Genomic DNA, 21,044 nt, shown 5'->3' with positions numbered 1-21,044 from the left:
TGAGTTATGTCTCAATATGCAAACTGAAGATTAGTTCTGCCCTAGAGTGGCTTTCAATTTCATATCCCAGATTGTATTGACAGCACATTGTGAGATAATACATTCTAATCTACCGAGGCACATTGCTGCAGATGCTTTTAAATCTCTTTATGGAACTCACTGAGATTCTTTATTTTAACTTTACAGAAATAGATTTTTTTTAAAAAAGCTGTAGCATCTTGCTAAATGTTTCCCCATCCTGACATGGAGGAATGCCATATCACTGTCTTCTATTCTTTGTCTTACTTTAACAGTTGGTGTTTTAGATATTTTTTGTGTCCCAATAACTAAAGCTATATGAATTCTAAGGTATATAACCAGTAGAGTATGTATTTTGAATATTGCCAGTTGAGAATGCAAATAAAATTGAACTGTGTTAATATAATTTAGTCTGATCTTTAAACATAGTTCTTGAATTTACATTTAGATTTATAAGCTATAAATAAATGCTAGTAAGCAAGTTGGAATGAAAATGGATTAAAATGGTTTATAGTAAGTCTATATATTTGAAGTTTTTCATGATAATGTGCAATCACCGGACCTACTTTCTAGGCTTATCAGATGCGCCCATCAATTATTTTCTTTGATGAAATCGATGGTCTGGCTCCAGTACGGTCAAGCAGGCAAGATCAAATTCACAGGTAAAACTTGCTTGATGGCACTTCTGCCTTTCTTCCTACATTCTGAACTATGTTGATGTTATATGAGGGATAGAATGTTAAATGGTAAAAGAAACTTTACGAACCAGTAGTTTCCCTTTTTTTGGTAGTAGAACCCCAGTATATAGTACAAAAAGAAAAAATGAATGTGTTCTGGGTGGCAGGATATTCTCAAGCACAGCATTAAAATGTTGGTTACAGATTTAACGTGTGATACAAAACTTAAGTGCCCACAGTCCAATGAGGTAAGGCAAATAAAATGAGTGAGGCAGGCCCGTGGTGAGAGTGGGACTATGGTTGAGAATATGGCGGTGTGTCCAGTCATAAGAGCATAGCCAGTTGTTTCTAGCTCCAGCCTACTGTTGAAGTGCAGAAGCTGACTCAGACTTGAAAAACAAAGTTCCTCTCTTTCTTACACTTTATATTCAGATTTTTGTATGAAATATCTTTAAATGTTGCCAACAAATTTGGATGTTTAAGACACTGTCTGAGCCCAGCAAAATATGTCTTAGCGCATTACTACTAGTTTAAGATTTTAAAACTAGCCCAACCTCCTCATTTCAGGATGGGAAAATTACATCTTCCCTATGATAACCTGCTTACCCAAGGGAGCACTTCTCCTTAGTGGCACTGCCTTAACTTGAATTTAAATTACTTTTAATCCCAGTTCATCTTCACTTTTTCAGAGCTTCTTTTCAAATGGTCGTATGAATTGTCTGTAATTGTTTAATTAATTTGGGATACCCTAAAGCAAATGTTTGTGTGCCTTCATATATCCAGTATTGTTTGTTTATTGTAGATAATATAAAAGAGGAACAGCATATAATAATGTGAGTGATAGGGAGGTTCTGTCTTCTCCAACATCTAACAATATTTACTGTATTCTCGTGGCCTCCTTTGACTTGATGCTGTACAATTTTGTTTGTTGCTCTGAGTAAATTAAAATGTTAAGTAGTATGGTAAAAATAGCTATGTCTGTATGTGTCCACATTCCATCATCAGCCATACTGTATTCATGTGTTAATAGGGAGAAACAATTACAATACTGTCATCACTTTACAATCAAGTAATTGAGTACTTACTGTATTTTGGAACAGTTCTAAAGAAATTGGAGAAACTTTAGCAACAAAAATTATAGAGTAATTTTAGCAAGCACATGCCATCTCAAATACACACATATATTTTTTTTTTTTTAAGAGAAACTTAGTGTACAAGTTTTTTCCCCCAAAGAATTTAAAAATCTCAGAGTAAACCTTGTTGTTAAACTCAGGCTTTTAGAAGGTAGCACTTTGAATGTGATTAAACCGTATTATCTTATTGTTAGTAATAATATTGTAGGATAATGCAAATAAGTAATTATGTGAATGCATTAGAAAGTAAGATTTTTAGTCTAAAAGGATCCAAATATAAAATAAGTTAAATTAAAACCCTAAAATCTTTATTTTGAATTGGAAATATAAGTATGAACTCATGATGAGGTTTTTTTTTAAAAGAAAAAATAATTTCTAGCTCTGGACACTAAAAAGGCCTAGAAGCAATCACAATCCGGTAAGCACTTCATACTCCTAGCACCCAGAATGTGATCCTTAAATAGTAGGACTCTTAGCAGAGATGGTGGATTGCAGAACTGAGGCAGGAAATAAGACAAGCCTGGAACATCCTGTAATACATGGAAACAAGCAACTGAAGACTACTGGGGTCATATCAGAATGACATAGCCAATTTTGAGGGAGTTTCCACTGGCCAAAGATGGGGCAATTTGATCGTCAAAAATAATAATGACTGCAATAGATTGAAATGCATCAAATACATAAAAACTGTTAGTTTTTATTGATTTAAAAAAACATTTGTTACTCCAGAAGTTGCTAAGATAGTGATTCATTACTCTGAAAATTGATAAAGGGAATGAATCAAGCATTTCTTTTTCCTGCCCTGTAACCATCATTTGGGGTAATTTAATAGTTGATGAAGTAACCTTGTTCTTTATAGGAAAATCACAGTTAATAAACAGAAAGGAAATCATTGAATTAGAAAATCACCATTTTGCAATACCTTATGAAATAGTGGCTTTGGACCTGTGGTTTTCCACTGGGAGTGATTTTGCCCCCAGGGGGCAAATGTCTGGAGACATTTTTGATTGTCACAACTGTTGAAGGGGGCCACAACTGGCATCTAGTGGGTGAAGACCAGGGATGCTGTTAAAACATCCTACAGTACAGAGGACAGCTCTCCACAACAAAGAATTTTCTGGCCAAAAATGTCAGTTGTGCCAAGGTTGAGAAACCCTGATCTAAGCAATAATTGTTAATGATTGCTAAAACAGTAAGGTAAAAAGGTTGACAGTGAAGTTTATGATGAGTGGAGTAAGTTGATATAACACCTCGCCTAAACCCAACCACTGATCTTAAGTGAGAAACTGGTATTATTTGCCTCCTGAGATATACTTAGGAAGTACATGGTATCTTCCTATGAAATATGCTGTCCAAATAGTTTTAACCTACATCTATCAAACTTGTAGAACTAACTACCATTTTACAGGGAATACGAAAATAGAGGCTAAGTTAAATGACCCCATCAGGAAAGATTCAGCCCAATCCAGAATGTGGGAAGGAAGTTCTACGAAACAAATGACCCCATTTCTTCAACAAAGAAATGGCATGGAGGAAGAAAGAAGTGAGGGAGGTGTGCTGGGAACTGTTAGAGATCTGAGGGACGTTTGACTAAGTGCAGTGTGTACATCTTTGCTCGAACAAATCAAATATAAAAATATAATTAGGGAAAACTGGATATTCAGTGAAATTAAGGAATTATTGTCATTTACATTGGTATCATTGTAATGTGGGAGTTTTTTAGCATTATCTCAGAAATACATACATGAAGTACTTAACATGAAATATTTATGGATTAAATGATCTTTCTGAGTGTTTTTGTTTCAAGCTAGTGGGTAAAGACATAAAAAAATATTGTTAATTGTTGAAACTGGGTGATGAAGATGTGGAGACCATTTTACTACTCTCCGTGGTAAAAAAATTTTAAATGTAATTAAAATCCTTTATTTTTATGCTTTATGTATATTTTATTTTATTTTGGGGTCCTTTGATAATGTGTACACAATGGAACATTTTATAATTTTTAGATACTGTTTGTCTACTCAGTACTTACTGGTATTTTTTTTATGTATCCTTGTTTGGGAACTCTCAAGTTCCTTTGTGAAATGGTTTCCAGGATTTATTTTTGGCATTCTAAAGACCATCTGTGTTTTCTATTGATTTACTCTCTACATGCTATTTAGTATGTTATTTTACAGATTTTTTTTTCAATCCATTGAAAGTCGTGGGATGCACTAAGAAAATTCATTCACATGTTTAATGTATTAAATCTTACTAAAAGAAGAAATGATACATTCAAGATTCAGTTGATTAATCTCTTCTCTCTTATTTTTAAATTTAGTTCTATTGTTTCCACCCTGCTAGCTCTTATGGATGGACTGGACAGCAGAGGAGAAATTGTGGTCATTGGTGCTACCAACAGACTGGATTCTATTGATCCTGCTTTACGAAGGCCTGGTCGTTTTGACAGAGAATTCCTTTTCAGCCTACCTGATAAAGATGTAAGAATTTAACATCACTCAAATTTTAACAAAATATGTTGCCTTTATCATGAAAAAGTCTTGGTACAGTGAAAATTTGAAGACTGTGTTTTGTATGTTCTGAAGCAAAGCTGTATGATTAATATCCAAACATGTTTGTATGTATTTTCAGGGAGGCATTACTTTATTTAAAGAGAAGAAAAGAACTCAGATGGTTTCTTATTCTTTTCTTTAAATAAAATAATGCCTCCCTAAAAATGCTCTTAAAATTCTTTCAGTTTGAGCACAGCCTTTGGATGTTAATCATACATCTTTATTTTGCTTCAGAGCATATGACCTAATGAACAGTCAGTCCTTAGTCAACTTGTTAGCTTTGGCTTTTTCATGGGTACCACCATATAATCCTCCCCAGCTATTTTAAAGCCACTTAATCTTTTGAGAACCAAGCAGGAAAATATGGGTAGAGCTGTCAGTACTTTTTAAAACAATTCTTCTTATGTACCAGAATGAACAATAGTTGAGTAGTTATTTAATTTCTCTCATTCACATTTATGATGAATAGAACTCGAGCACTATAAATGTAAATCTGTTAACATAAATTCTTTAAAGTCTTAAAAATACATCTTTTTTTTCATTTTTACCATTTCATATTTCTGTTTATATTAGGTATTGATTTCTTTACAATTTTAGGTAAAATATTTTAAATTGAAATTCTAATCTGAATACCACTTTATTATAGATATAAAAAGTGAAATTGTTTTTGTATGTAGGCTCGAAAAGAAATTCTGAAGATTCACACAAGGGATTGGAATCCTAAACCACTGGACGTATTTCTAGAAGAACTAGCAGAAAACTGTGTTGGTAAACATTGCTTTAAGCATTAAAAAGAAATATTATTTGCGTTTCAAAGATGGAACAAGTTGTAGTCTTGCAAGATTATATTTGTTTCTCATCTCATATTTGTGACATGTTTTCTTCTTAAAAAATCCCAGATATCGAATAGAGGTATTTGACAGATTGGCTATCAGGGAACTTGGAGAGCAAAGTAGACAATAAAAATAATAGCTGTCTTTGCTCTTTACATTTTTCTGATCATCTCATTAAGTATTTACCTATATTCTTTCAAGTAATTCTCACATCATTCCTGTGAAATACATAGCATTATCCCCATTTTACAGATGTTGAAAATTGCTGAGAAATCATAAATGATTCTCCAAAGATCACCCATCTAGTAAATGACAAACTGGAATTTGAACCTACTCTGTCTGATTTTAAAATTCTTGCTCTTGGCCCCATGCTGTACTTAGTGCTTGTATATTTCACTCACAAAAGTTGATCTCTTGATGGTTATTACCACCATATAAGTTCATTGGGTGCATGAGGGATTTTAGCTTTATTACTCCTAAATATTTTGCTACTATATTGCTATGCTGATTTTCAATTTTATTTTAACCATGGTTATGCTAATAGGGTAGTGGTTTACTTTTACCATTTTTGTGGTTGCCTTGAATAGGATACTGTGGTGCAGATATTAAGTCGATATGCTCTGAGGCTGCTTTATGTGCTCTACGTCGCCGCTACCCACAGATATATACCACTAGTGAGAAACTGCAGTTGGATCTCTCTTCAATTAATATCTCAGCTAAGGATTTTGAGGTAGCCATGCACAAGATGATACCAGCCTCCCAAAGAGCTGTGACATCACCTGGGCAGGCACTGTCCACCATTGTGAAACCACTCCTGCAAGGCACTGTTCACAAGATCCTCGAAGCCCTGCAGAGAGTATTTCCACATGCAGAAATCAGAACAAATAAAGCATTAGACTCAGGTATGAAACTTGGGTGCCCATTTAGTTTTCATTATCAGTAAAGCTAAATCTTTTATACATCGCTGAAGTGTTTCCTTTTTTTTAATTTAATTTTTATTGAGTTGATAGGTTACAATCTTGTGGAATTTCAGTTGTACATTATTGTCTCTGAGTCATGTTGTAGGTGCAACCCTTCACCCTTTGTGCCCACCCCCCACCCGACCTTTCCCCTCGTAGCCACTAATTTGTTCTCTTTGTCTACAAGTTTAAATTCCTTATATGAGTGGAGTCATAGAGATTGTCCTTCTCCAGCTGGCTTATTGCACTTAACATAATTCCCTCAAGGTCCATCCATGTTGTTGCAAATGGGACAATTCTGTTTTTCATGGCTGAGTAGTATTCCATTGTATATATATACCACATCTTCTTTATCCAATCATCTGTTGATGGGCACTTAGGTTGCTTCCACATCTTGGCTATTGTAAATAATGCTGCAATGAACATTGGGGTGCATGGGACTTTTGGAATTGCTGACTTCAAGCTCTTTGGATAGATACCCAGTAGTGGGATAGCTGGATCATATGGTAGTTCTATTTTTAATTTTTTTGAGGAATCTCCATGCTGTTTTTCATAGTGGCTGCACTAGTTTGCATTCCCACCAGCAGTGTGTGAGGGTTCCTTTTTCTCCACAACTTCTCCAACATTTGTTACCATTGTTTTAGTTATTTTTGTCATTCTGATGGGTGTAAGGTGATATCTTAGTGTAGTTTTGATTTGCATTTCCCTGATGATCAGCAATGATGAACATCTTTTCATGTGCCTATTGGCCATCCATATATCTTCTTTGGAGAAATGTCTGTTCATGTCTCCTTTCCATTTTATGATCGGGTTGTTTGATTTTTTGTTGTTGAGTTGTGTGAGTTCTTTATATATTATGGATATTAACCCTTTGTCGGATGTATGACTTGCAAATGTTTTTTCCCAGTTAGTGGGTTGTGTTTTTGTTTCAATCCTGTTTTCCTTTGCCTTGAAGAAGCTCTTTAGTCTGATGAAGTCCCATTTGTTTATTCTTTCTGTTGTTTCCCTTCTCTGAGAAGACATGGTGTCCAAAAAGATCCTTTTAATACTGATGTCAAAGAGTGTACTGCCTACATTTTCTTCTAGGAGCCTTCTGGTTTCAGGTCTCACCTTTAGGTCTTTGATCCAGTTTATTTTGGTGAATGGTGAAAAAGAATGCTCAATTTTCATTCTTTTACATGTGGCTTTCCAGTTTTCCCAGCACCATTTGTTGAAAAGACTTTCTTTTCTCCATTGTATGCCCTCAGCTCCTTTGTCAAAGATTAGCTGTCCGTAGATGTGTGGTTTATTTCTGGGCTTTCAATTCTGTTCCATTGATCTCTGCACCTGTTTTTGTACCAGTACCATGCTGTTTTGATTACTGTAGCTTTGTAGTATGTTTTGAAGTCAGGGATTGTGATGCCTCCACCTTTGTTCTTTTTTCTCAGGATTGCTTTAGCAATTCGGGGTCTTTTGTTGCCCCATATGAATTTTAGGATTCTTTGTTCCATTTCTGTAAAGAATGTCGTTGGGATTCTGAATGGGATTGTGTTGAATCTGTAGATTGCTTTAGGTAGAATGAATATTTTAGCTATGTTTATTCTTTCAACCCATGTACATGGAATGTCTTTCCATCTCTTTATGTCGTCATCCATTTCTTTCAGAAAAGCCTTGTAATTTTCGTTGTATAGGTCCTTCACTTCGTTAGTTAAATTCACCCTGAGGTATTTTATTCTTTTTGTTGCGATTGTGAATGGTATTGTGTTCTTGAGTTCTTTTTCTGTTAGTTCGTTATTAGAATATAGAAATGCTACTGATTTGTGTAAATTGATTTTATACCCTGCAACTTTGCTGTAGTTGTTGATTACTTCTAAAAGTTTTCCAATGGATTCTTTGGGGTTTTCTGTATATAAGATCATGTCGACTGCAAACAGTGAGAGTTTCACTTTTTACCTCCCTATTTGGATTACTTTTATTCCTTTTTCTTTCCTAATTGCTCTGGCCAAAACCTCCAGTACTGTATTAAATAAGAGTGGTGATAGAGGGCATCCTTGTCTCGTCCCTGTTTTCAGGGGGATGGCGCTCAGTTTTTGCCCGTTGAGTATGATGTTGGCTGTGGATTTGTCATATATGGCCTTTATTATGTTGAGGTAGTTCCCTTCTATCCCCATTTTGTTCAGAGTTTTTATCATAAATGGCTGTTGGATCTTGTCAAATGCTTTCTCTGTATCTATTGAGATGATCATGTGGTTTTTATTCCTCAATTTGTTGATGTGGTGTATCACGTTGATTGATTTGTAGATGTTGAACCATCCCTGTGTCCCTTGTATGAATCCCACTTGATCATGATGTATGATCCTTTTGATGAATTGCTGAGTTCGGGTTGCCAAAATTTTGTTGAGAATTCTTGCATCTGTGTTCATCAGCGATATTGGCCTCTAGTTCTCATTTTGAGTGCTGTCCTTGTCAGGCTTTGGTATCAGCATGATGTTGGCCTCGTAGAATGTGTTAGGAAGTGTTCCATCCTCCCTAATTTTTTGGAATAGCTGGAAAAGGATAGGTATTAAATCCTCTCTGAAAGTTTGGTAGAATTCTCCGGGAAAGCCATCTAGTCCTAGGGTTTTATTCTTTGGGATGCTTTTGATTGCTGTTTCAATCTCTTTCTTTGTGATTGGTCTGTTCAAATTGTCTGCTTCTTCTTGACTAAGCTTTGGGAGACTGTAGGAGTCCAAGAATGTATCCATTTCCTCTAGGTTATCCATTTTGTTGGCATATAGTTTTTCATAGTATTCTCTTATAATCCATTTTATTTCTGCAGAGTCTGTTGTTATTTCTCCTCTTTCATTTCTGATTTTGTTTATTTGAGCTTTCTCTCCTTTTTTCTTTGTAAGTCTGGTTAGGGGTTTGTCAATTTTATTTATCTTCTCAAAGAACCAGCTCATTGTTTCATTGATTCTTTCTACTGCCTATTTTGTTTCAGTAGCATTTATTTCTGCTCTGATTTTTATTATTTCTCTCCCTCTGCTGACTTTGGGCTGTTTGTTCTTCTTTCTCTAAGTCAATTGGTGTAGTTTAAGATTGCTTATTTGGGATTTTTCTTGTTTGTTAAGATGTGTCTGTATTGCAATGAATTTTTCTCTTAATACAGCTTTTGCTGTATCCCATGTGAGTTGGTATGGCATGTTATCATTTTCATTTCTCTCCAGGTATTTTTTTATTTCTTCTTTAATTTCTTCAATGATCCATTGCTTGTACAATAGCATATTGTTTAGTCTCCACATCTTTGTGCCTTTCTCAGCTTTTTTCTTGTAATTAATTTCTAGCTTTACAGCATTATGATCGGAGAAGATGCTTGTTATTATTTCAATTTTTTTAAATTTGTAGAGGCTTGCCTTGTTTCCCAACATATGGGCTGTCCTTGAGAATGTTCCATGCGCGCTTGAGAAGAATGTGTATTCTGCTGTTTTTGGATGAAGTGTTCTATATATGTTGATTAAGTCCAACTGTTTTGGCTTTTTGTTTAGCTCCACTGTTTCCTTGTTGATTTTCTGTCTGGATGATCTGTCCATTGATGTGAGTGGGGTTTAGGTTTGTTAATTGTTGCTTTATGAACTTTGGGGCTCCTGTGTTTGGTGCATAGATATTTATAAGCTTTATTTTTTCTTGATGAAGTGTCCATTTGATCAGTATATATTGGCCCTCTATGTCACTCTTTACCTGCCTTATCTTGAAATCTGTTTTGTCTGATATAAGTATTGCGACACCTGCTTTCTTTTGTTTGCTATTAGCTTTGGAGTATTGTCTTCCACCCCTTCACTCTGAGCCTGTGTTTGTCCTTGGAGCTGAGGTGCGTTTCCTGGAGGCAACAGATTGTTTGATCTTGTTCGTTAATCCATTTTGCCACTCTGTCTTTTTATTGGAGAGTTAAATCCGTTTACATTGAGGGTGACTATTGATGCATGAGGGCTTAATGCTGTCATTCTGTCGCTCATTTTCCGGTTTTCCTGTGTTTACTTTGTTTCTTGTCCTGTGTGTTTTAGCCTACCCATTGACTTCTGCAATTTCTTATGCTGGGTTTCTTAGGTTTTTCCTTATTTATGTTTTGTGTCTGTGTTGTGTTTTTTAGTTTAGTGGCTACCCTGAAGTTTGTATTCAGAATCTCCTGTATAACATAGTCCTTTTTCTAGTGGTCTCTTACTTCCTTAGCCTAAACTGATTCAGTCCCTTTCCTCCTCCCCTCCTAAATCATTATTTTCATCTCTTGTTCCAACTTGTGTTGTGAGTTTGTGGTTAGAGTGATAAGATTGTCTTTGCTTTGGTGATTTTCCTTCCCTTTATCCTAATGCTATAGTTGAATATTTGCTATACTACTCTGATTCTATGTATTTGTCTCCCTACTCTGTGTTTTGTGACCCCTTTCTCCCTTTTTTTCTTTTTTCAGGTATGAGGGCCTTCTTCAGGATTTCTTGTAGTGGAGGTCTTGTGGCTACGAAGTCCCTTAGCTTTTGTTTGTCTGGAAAAGATTTAATTTCTCTGTCATATCTGAAGGATATTTTTTCCTGGATAGATTATTCTTGGCTGAAGATTTTTATCTTTTAATGTTTTGAATATGTCATTCCAATCTCTGCTAGCTTGTAAGGTTTCTGTAGAGAAATCTCCTGAAAATCTGATAGGGGTTCCTTTGTAGGTTATTTTCTTCTGCCTTCTTGCTCTGAGTATTCTTTCTTCATCATTCATTTTTGGCATTTTTACCACTATATGCCTTGCAGTGGGTCTTTTTACATTGACAAATCTAGGAGATCTGAAATCTTCCTCCACACATATTTCTCTCTGAATCCCTAGATTTGGAAAGTTGTCCTTTATTATTTCGTTGAGCACACTTTCTGCTCCATTTTCCTTTTCTATGCCCTCAGGAATACCGATAATTCTTAAGTTGCATTTTCGCATTGAGTCAGCTATTTCTTGGAGATTTTCTTCAGTTTTTTAAATTCGTAGTTCTCTTTCTTCCTCTATCTGGAGCCATTCAGTCTGTCTGTCTTCGATTATGCTAATTTTCTCCTCTATGGTGTCTACAAGGGCATTCAGGGAATCTGTATTCTCTGTTATCTGATCCGTTGTATTTTTCATCTCTAGTATTTCTGATTGATTCTTCTTCATAGTTTCAATCTCTTTTGTGAAGTAACTCCTTGACTTGTGTCTATATTTCCCTTTACCTCATTGAGCTTTTTGATGATAACTATTCTGAATTCGTTGTCATTTAGTTTACCTATTTCCAAGTCCTCAGGACATACTTTTGTGTTTTTATTGTTTTCCTTCTGGTCTGGAGCTTTTATAAATTGCTGGATGGTAGAGGAGCGGTTTTTGTGCATAATGCTATTATTCGGTTGCAGTTACAGCCTGTTGCCACTAGATAGGGGTCGAGAGCACGTGTTCTGAGCCCTCTGACTTCAGCCGCAATGGCGGCGCACAGCGCAGGTTGGGGGACGAGGGGCACTTTCTCTTGCACGCCGACCTGCATTCCGATCAGCGCTCGCTCTCTGGTTTCCCAGGGCCCTGGCTTGATAGGGTCCTCCCACGCAAAAGCTTTCCCTCGTTAGAGGGTTTCCACTGCATGGGCCTGTGGGAGTCCTGGACAATCCCGCGGATGTGCAGCCCCTCCCCTACTCCTTCCCTCATGGAACCTCCGGCAGCAGGGATCCCAGGCTCTAGGGGAGGGAGCAAAGTTCTCTCTTACCCCGTTCCAGCTCCTCCGAGGTCAGCTCCAGCCTCTCCGCCATCCGTCGTTTGGCTGCTGTGGGTCTCTGATGATTTCCGTGCTATTAGGATTTTTTTGTTGGAATGCGGTTGTTCCTTTTGGTTGTACTTTGGAGGGGAGAGAGTCCCAGGTGAGCTCACTCCACCATGTCGCTGATGTCACTCCCCGGAAGTGTTTCTTTATAAAGAGCCTCTTAAAAGGAATTTGGGGGCCTGGCCTGGTGGCACAGTGGTTAATTTTGCACATTCTGCTTCGGCAGCCCGGGGTTTGCCAGTTCAGATCCCAGGTGCGGACATGGCACTGCTTGGCAAGCCATGATGTGGTAGGAGTCCACATATAATGTAGAGGAAGATGGGCACGGATGTTAGCTCAGGGCTAGTCTTCCTCAGCAAAAAGAGGAGGATTGGCGGCAGATGATAGCTCAGGGCTAATCCTCCTCAATAAAAAATGAAAGGAATTTGGTCATGCTTTGCCTGGATATTTGAAGGAAATTTACTTCACAGATTGCCTTTAACTTAATCTATTTTAAGTTTGGAATGCATTTTTGTATTTATTTGTTATTCATATCTACACAAATATTTTTGATCCTTAAAATACAAATTTATCGAGGTACACTGATTTGCTAACTGAAGTATTAAAGATTTGGTTTGCAATCCTGAAAAGTTACTAATATACAATTTTTTTGTTTTATAGATATTTCTTGTCCTCTGCTAGAAAGTGACTTGGCATACAGTGATGATGATGTTTCATCAGTATATGAAAATGGACTTTCTCAAAAATCCTTTAATAAGCCTAAAGAAAATTTTAATTTTCTTCATTTGAATAGGTACATTTCCCTTGGAAATAAATATATCTTTTGGTGTGTAAATTCCCTAAAACTAAATGAGGTGGTGGTTGAAAAGACAAAAGATGCCAACTAATCTGCTGTTTTTTTAACTTATCAGAAATTTTGTTGTTGTTACAGTTGTCGCTATAGTAGAAATTACACGGTATAAAGTATTCCTATACACTGTATAAAGTATTCCTAAAAATCTGTGGAGGTTGATTGTTTCCGAAAACCGTCTCAGCTGTGCTGTTATGATGGGCTGGCTGTGTAGTCAAAACTTTTGACTTATGAAAGTTCATAATTGGTAATTTGGGAGGAAAATGTAAACCTCTGTTTTTTCTAAAACATACTCTATTTCTCATTTCTTTCAGAAATGCTTGTTATCAGCCTATGTCTTTTCGACCAAGAATATTGATAGTGGGAGAACCAGGATTTGGGCAGGGTTCTCATTTGGCACCAGCTGTCATCCATGCTTTGGAAAAATTTGCAGTATATACATTAGACATTCCTGTTCTTTTTGGAGTCAGTGCTACATCTCCTGAAGAGACGTGTGCCCAGGTAATTTATTGTTGTCCAGACAAATAAGCTGTAAGACAAAGCAGTCTTCTTGAGACAGAATCTAGAATTGCTGCGTTCTTTTTGTTCTGTGTTTTTTTGTCTTTCTAACTTCAGGTTTATAAAATGGAACTATGCGTTATTGCTTAGACATTAAAGAGTATGGGTTTTAATTCCATTTACACCACTTAACATCTGTGTGACTTTAGGAAAGTTATTAGATCTCTCTGCCTTGTTTTCCACATTTGCAAGATGGAGATAATAATAGTGCTTATCTTGTGTGGCTGTTGTGAGAATTAAATGAGTGAAGTACTTAAAACAGTGACTGCTCTGTTTTAAGTACTCAGATATTCTGCTGCTTCTGTGTTTGCTATTTTTATATTTATATTTAACCTTGGTTACCACAACAGAAAAGTCTTGTAGATTTCTTGAGCTGTTTTCTAATTGCTTGAAGCAATTATGTTTTCCTAAATATGAGACTTGCACAAAACATTCAGAAATAAAATTGTGGGAATCCAATGTTACTACAATAATTTAAAAAAAATTTTTTTAATAAATAAATAAAAATAAGATTGTGGGATTGAGGGAAGCATTTTGAAAACTTGAGGACTTTATATGATAATTTTGGAAAGTAAAACATTGCTCGAGACTAATAAAGCTAGCATTACTTATGTGCTGACTCTTTAACTGAATGTAATTTTTTTTCTCTACTAGATGATTCGTGAAGCTAAGAGAACTGCACCAAGTATAGTGTATGTTCCTCATATTCACTTGTGGTGGGAAATAGTTGGACCAACACTCAAAGCCACATTTACCACGTTATTACAGAATATTCCTTCATTTGCTCCGGTTTTACTACTTGCAACTTCTGACAAACCCCATTGTGCTCTGCCAGAAGAGGTAGTTTATGGGGAAGAAAATCATTATACTTTAAAAAGAGAGTTATTCATACCAAAGTAATAAGAACTTATTGTAAAAGTTCCAAGTGCTACAAAAGTGAATAAAATGATAAGGAAGAGTTTTCTTATCAAAGATACCATTGTTAACTTTTGGTATATGTGCTTATTGGGCAGGATGGTGTGTATATAAGTGTATGCATATAATAAGGCTACATTATCAGTTTTTTTCTCTTACAAAAATAGGATTGTATGATGCATATTCTTCTGCAGTTTGCTTTATATATTTTATGTATTTTCTAATTCGTAAGTCACATTCTTTTTAAGAGTAGCATGGCTTTTTCCATTGTCTTGATGTACTGTAATTTATTTATTCAAATCCTTGTTCATAGGTATTTTGTTTTCCAGGTTTTTTCTATTGAACTGCTACAGTGAGCATCCTTGGCTTATAATTTCTATGAGCATTACTATGTGAATTTTTCTAGCATCTCTTCCTAAAAGTGGAATAACTGCAGCTTAGTCAAAGAGTGTGCGCATTTAAAATTTTTGACAGTATCATTACTGTCCTACTTAGATGACTACCAATGACGACAAAAGTTCATGCTTCTTCTGTGTAGAATACTCTTCTCCTAGATATTCGCCTGGCATAATCCTTTTTTTCTCAGGTCTCTGCCCAGATCACCTCAGAGAGGCCTTCCCTGATCGGTTTCTCAATTATAGCAATAGCTCCTCTGCCCATCACTCTCTTTTCCCTTACTCTGCATTGTTTTTATTACTACCTGCCATTAAATATTAATTTGTTTGACTCTGTCTCTCCTAGCAGAATGTAAAGTACATGAAGTCAGGGACTTTCTTTTCTACCTCTCTGTCCCCACAGCACATAGGAAGCAGATACTAGGCTTCTGTGGCTTTTTTTAAATGAGTGAATTTAATACTTTTTTCCATAGCTTTGACAAAATTGTTTTACAGTTTTTAGAATAGTAGTAGGAAGATAAATTCAAATGTTTTCTTAAAGAACTATCTATTGAGTGTTTATTCTGTGCTGTGCATGGTTCTAGGCACTGGGAATATAGCAGTGAACAATGTAGACAAGAATTCATATCCTCTTAGGGCTTACATTTTAGTTGAGGGGGAAACAAACAAAAATAAATAAAATATATAATACTAACCTATGCTATGGAGAAAAATTTAACTAAACAGTGCCAGAAGAGTGCGGTAGGGCCACAGTGTTAAATAGGCTAGGTAAGGCCTCACTAAGAAAATGGTATTTGAGCAAAGACCTGAAAAAGGTAAGGCAGGGTCCTATTTGAGTATCTGAAGGACAAAGGTTCCTGACTGAGGAAAAATAAGTGCAAAGGCCCTGAAGCAAAATTGTGTTGGGTCTGTTGGAAAAATAGCAAGAAGGCTAGGATGGCTAGAATGAGTGAAGGGCAGAGGAGAAGGAAATGAGGTCTCAGAGTTATCAAAAGACCAGGTTATGTCCCTGATCACTCTGTTTTAGTAGTTGATTGTGAATTATTCCTGTAAGTTGAATACGCTGAGAAATGAACAATAAGTATATGTTACAGACTCTTAGGGTGGGAAGGGGTCTTAAAGGTTTCTAGTTTAATTAATCATCTAGTTCAGGACTCTCCTTTATGTGGATATCCCACCTTTGTGGAAACACTTTCTTCACTATTCACTTTGTTAGCTCTGACTCCTAAAAAATCAGCTTATTTTGAGAGGCTTCCAATGCTTAATCTCTGTTTATTTCCAGGTACTATATGAAACCTGCCTAATCTGTCATTCTTTGTATATTTGAATATTCTTTTATGTTCATTTCTCTCTGCCCACTCTGACCCAAGCTTCTTTACACTAAACATTTCTTCTATGATATGCTATATTCCTTAAGGTTGTTAATACAATAGAAGTTTATTTCTTACCCACTTAACAATACTAGGCAGGTGAGTAGATTGGCAGGTCTTCTCTCCCCCATGCAGTCATTCAGACACTCGAACTGAGAGAGCGTTCTCATTTTTATCACATGGCTTTTCAGGTTGATTTCATTCCATTCAGCCTGAAAGGAGTGGCCCATTCATGGCCTCATCTGAAAGTGATGCATATTATTTCCTTAACATTCTTTTGGCTAAAATTCAGTCACATAGCTGTACCTAAGTATAAGGGAGATAGGAAATATGATAGCAGTGTGCCCAAAAAGAAGATTACATGGAGTATGGTAATAGCAGGCTCTGCCACACATCACACATATTTTTAGTTTCTTCAAAATTCTAGTCACTCTCCTGAACGTCTTTCTCTTTATATTCCTTTTGAAAGGCTGTACCCAGAATGAATTAAGTACTCTAGCAGTGTTCTGATTAACAGAGTAAAGAAAAAATGCTGTTTAATAGCCACGTTATACCATTGACTTATTGTACTCACTGTCGGTGAAAACTTTGTTAGTCATTTTGAAATTAAAAACAAAGATAATAAGTTTATACTCTTGATAACAAGAGACTAGCTGAACTTTCTTTATATGGTTGTGGGGAGATTGGAAAACTGTAATCAGTTTAATATGGGATAACTTTATCAAGAATGTGGGAATTCTGTACTTAAAGATCGTTTTTAAAGGATAGCTTCTCTGTTTCCTTAGGGTAATATTTCCTAAGCATACAATTGTAAAATGGGTAAAGTACCCCAGTACCACACTGTATAGTAAGATGGAATGGGCACAGGACCAGAAATTGCTCATTTTAAAAAATGAATAATCTAGTTTATATGGATGCAAATAAGCAAGTCTACTTTGAGCCTTGGTGATTAGTAATTCAATGATACTGTCTGTATAGCATTGGGCTATAATATATGAGAAATACGGTGTACCATTATTAGCTACATTAAAGTTTGTCTATCTCATAACTGCAGTCAGGCTACCTATATGCATGAGCCTCTAAGTCAAAAATGAGTGGACCCTAACAACTCAGAGCAGTATGGGAAAATGGGGAAGAATGTCGTCAATGGATTAGAAACTTTCATGAATCCATGGAAGATAAAGCAGTGGGGATTAGATTGATGAGGTTAACCACAGTTCAAAGCATGAACGTGAAAGGACTGCTTTGAAAGATGGGAGTGGTTTCTAACTCTGTGTCAGTGCTAGGAACGAATCGAAAGAGCCCTTGGACAACTTTGGGATAATTGGCTTTCTTCACTTCTGGCCATGCCAGCCAACAGTCAGCAGAGTTGTTTGTCCTCATCTAGAGCAGTGATGGTGGGTTCAAGGACTAGTGTAGCAGAGCAATGACTTATCTATGGCTGCTGATATCAGGAGGAATGGGGAACCCTTGTGCCCCAAGGACAAATTACAAGCACATGCTGTTTCCGATATAGTCTAGCTTCTTCCATAATCACTGGAAGTAGAAGCTAGAATAAACAGAAAAAGCATCTAAGTATGCAATTGAGGAAGGACAACTCTGGGGATAATCATATCCATGCGTCACCAACAGGCTGTTGTGGAAAAGAACCAGTTGGAGTTATAAATGAAATAATTCCCTCCAAATAAATCCCACAGTGCTGAAAAGGAGCAGACACAGATGAAGAGTGAATTAGCAAGATGGAAGATCATGAGGCCAGGAACTCTTACAGTGTGTGATACAAAAGAACAAAGAATTGAAAAGTGAGGAAAAAGTTAAAGGAAGCAGAGGAGCTAGATTTAGGTCTAACATCTATTTAATGAGATTTATGGGAGGAAAAAAGAAATGTGGAAGAGAAAATAGTCACATAATAGAAGATTTCATAGAGTTAAAGAATAGCATACGTCTTCAGATTTCAAAGGCCTCTTGTGTTCTAACTGATGGATATAAAAAGGCCCACATCAGGGCTGGCCCAGTGGCACAGCAGTTAAGTTCGCACGTTCTGCTTCGGCAGCCCAGGGTTCGCAGGTTTGGATCCCGGGTGCGGGCATGGCACAGCTTGGCGCACCATGCTGTGTTAGGTATCCCAGATATAAAGTAGAGGAAGATGGGCATGGATGTTAGCTCAGGGCCAGTCTTCTTCAGCAAAAAGAGGAGGATTGGCAGCAGTTAGCTCAGGGCTGATATCCTCAAAAAAAGAGAAAGCCCACATCTGGATAAAATTTCAGAAGCCCAAAAGTACAGAAAAAAATCTAAAAATCTGCCAGGAGAAAAATATTACTAGAAAAGACTGAAAACCAATTTACTTTTCCCTTTTCATTGATAACACTTGCTTCTAAGGAGACAACTGAGCAACATTTTCAAGTTTTGAAGGAAAATAGTTTTGAACTTGTAATTTTCTGCCCAAGAAAGTTAGCATTTGAGTGCGAGAGAAGATATTTTTGAACATGCAATGCCTAAGAAGCTATTACCCGTAAACCTCTGACTGAAAGAATTATTAAAGGATTATTTCTCCTCTTGGATTTTTATTTTGCAGAAGTGGCATATAACCAGCATTGATCAAAGAAAACAGTAAAACATCACAAATTGTGATAGAAAAAATTTTTTTAAAGAATATGAAACTAAATCTAAGTTGGTCTTGGTCTGAACTTGAAATGACAGGAAAGACAGTGAAGGAGGAGAAGAAAGTAAAAGCACGTTCAGATTTTTGTCTGATATGTAGATATTGGTTAACCTTACAGTTTGGTAGAAAAAGCAGCTTCGATATGTCTGTTAAAACTTAAAAGAATAGAAATACAACATATAACTTCCAGACCACAGAAAGGGGGGAAAGGTACGCATTCCAATAAAAATCCCAAGATACGTGGATTCTAAAATTGAATGTAGAAGAAAAAAAGTGCTTAAATTTCCAAGAAAATTTTGAAAAAGCAACGAGGAGGTTCTTGGCCCACCAAATATTAAAGCATATCACAAAGTTAGTGAATAAAACTCTGGAATTTGGGCCACAATGGACAAATTAATGGAATACAGTCCATTAGTAGACTCTTGTATACATGGTAATAAATGAATTAGCAAAAGTAGAGATTTATTTCATAAGTGATGTTGAGACAGGAGGAAAATATTCATATCATAATGTATTAGAGAAAAACATTTTCATGATTTTGGAGCATGGAAGGCCCTGCAAAGCAGAAAATTCAAAAGCTATGAATGTAAACTTTTCGCTATCAAAGATACCTAAATAAAGCACACAAGCATCCTACAAGGAATAAACATTGCTATCCTCTAATAATAATATTGGAAAAGGTCTAGAGGTTTGTTTAGAAACATCTTTTTGGCATCTGTTTTGCTTTTATTCTTTTTTTGGGCAGTAAAATCGACATAAAATTTACCATCTTAACCATTTTTCTAAGTGTACAGTTCAGTGGCATCAAGTACATTGCATTAAGTATATTCACAGTGTGCAGCCATCACTGCTATCCATTTCCAGAACTTTTTCATCATCCCAAACAGAAACTCTGTACCCATTAAACAATTACTCCCCGTTCCTTCCTCCCCTCAGCCCCTGGTAACCTTTGTTATAATAGCTTTCTGTCTCCAAATTTACCTATTCCAGGTATTTCATATAAGTGGAATCATGTAGTATTGTCCTTTTGTGATTGGCCTATTTCACTTAGCATAATGCTTTCAAAGTTCATCTATGTTGTAGCTTTTGTTAGAATTTCATTCCTTTTTAAGGCCAAATGATAGTCCATTATAAGTATGTACCACATTTTGTTAATCCGTTCATCTGGTGATGAACCTCTGGATTGTCTCTCCCTCTTGCCTGTTGTGAATAATCCTGCTATGATCGTTGGTATACAAGTGTCTGTCTGAGACTTTGCTTTCAATTCTTTTGGCTATATATCCTGGGTTACACAGTAATTCAGTGTCTAACTTTTTGAGGAACCACCATAGTGTTTTCTACAGTGGCTGCACCATTTTACAGTCCCACCAGCAAAGGGCTGTAATTTCTCCACATGCTCACCAACATTTGTTATTTTCTGGCTTTTATTCTTATTGAACAACTGCTTATTTTCATATCTCACTTTTGGCTGTGTAAGTGAATTAGCTGATCTCAACAAAACCTTTTAAGTAAAATATAACCAAATTAGTTACCATATGAATTATAGTTTGGAGTCTTAGTTTTAAAGAAGATCCCATGTGTTTTGGTTATTAATCTATTGCATACATGGTTTTTATGTAAATGCAACATATGTAAAAGATTTGTTTAAAACATAATTTCTTTAATACACAATTTAGATTGTCATTAAAAATGTGTATAATCTACGGTTGTGTTGAATAATTGACACATACATAGCATGTGTGTGTATACATACATAATGCATTTACTTTCTTTTTTAAGGTGCAAGAATTATTTATTCGTGATTATGGAGAAATTTTTAACGTCCAGTTACCTGGTAAAGAAGAACGGACAAAATTTTTTGAAGATTTAATTCTAAAGCAAGCTGCTAAGCCTCCTCTATCAAAAAAGAAAGCAGGTTAGTTCTTCTATCAAAGTTAATATCTAATAATTTCAAGGAAGTGGGAATAAAATATCAGTTAATGGCACTGCCATCTTCTAAGAACGTAAGCTCAAAACCTTGGTCATGGGGGCCAGCCCCATGGCCGAGTGGTTAAGTTCACACACTCCACTTCGGCAGCCCAGGGTTTTGCCCATTTGGATCCTGGGCACAGACATGGCACCGTTCATCAAGCCATGGTGAGGCAGCATCCCATATGCCACAACTAGAAGGACCTACAACTAAAAATATACAACTATGTACTGGGGGGCTTTAGGGAGAAAAAGGAAAAATAAAATCTTTAAAAAAAACCAGAAAAACCTTGGTCATGAGGTTGATCCTCTCCTTAAAAATCTCTATGCTGCCCATTAAATAGACTAAAGTTCTTAAAGCACACACAGCCTTTCATAGTATGGCCC

The 21,044-nt window shown here is 36.2% G+C and overlaps 1 protein-coding gene and 1 long non-coding RNA gene across 4 annotated transcripts in view; one reads left to right on the top strand and one right to left on the bottom strand.

Annotated features, from left to right (window-relative positions):
- LOC138915445 (uncharacterized) overlaps positions 1 to 21,044 on the bottom strand; it is a 50,895-nt gene that overhangs the window by 4,176 nt on the left and 25,675 nt on the right. Inside the window, exon 2 of the long non-coding RNA XR_011421389.1 lies at positions 16,106 to 16,269. This is a non-coding gene — a long non-coding RNA (uncharacterized lncRNA). The remainder of the gene's footprint in view (positions 1 to 16,105; positions 16,270 to 21,044) is intronic.
- ATAD2 (ATPase family AAA domain containing 2) overlaps positions 1 to 21,044 on the top strand; it is a 66,557-nt gene that overhangs the window by 33,835 nt on the left and 11,678 nt on the right. For all 3 annotated transcript variants that reach the window (XM_023648918.2, XM_023648919.2, XM_023648920.2), the window contains exons 13-20: positions 592 to 680; positions 4,149 to 4,308; positions 5,058 to 5,148; positions 5,801 to 6,115; positions 12,600 to 12,732; positions 13,104 to 13,290; positions 14,002 to 14,187; positions 20,469 to 20,604. In XM_023648918.2, coding sequence (XP_023504686.2) covers positions 592 to 680; positions 4,149 to 4,308; positions 5,058 to 5,148; positions 5,801 to 6,115; positions 12,600 to 12,732; positions 13,104 to 13,290; positions 14,002 to 14,187; positions 20,469 to 20,604 — 1,297 coding nt within the window. The remainder of the gene's footprint in view (positions 1 to 591; positions 681 to 4,148; positions 4,309 to 5,057; positions 5,149 to 5,800; positions 6,116 to 12,599; positions 12,733 to 13,103; positions 13,291 to 14,001; positions 14,188 to 20,468; positions 20,605 to 21,044) is intronic.

The sequence above is a fragment of the Equus caballus genome, chromosome 9 (genome assembly GCF_041296265.1).
Source record: "Equus caballus isolate H_3958 breed thoroughbred chromosome 9, TB-T2T, whole genome shotgun sequence".
Lineage (NCBI taxonomy): Eukaryota > Metazoa > Chordata > Mammalia > Perissodactyla > Equidae > Equus > Equus caballus.
Note: the sequence above shows the minus strand (reverse complement) of the source record. Positions and strands in the feature narration are given on the sequence as shown.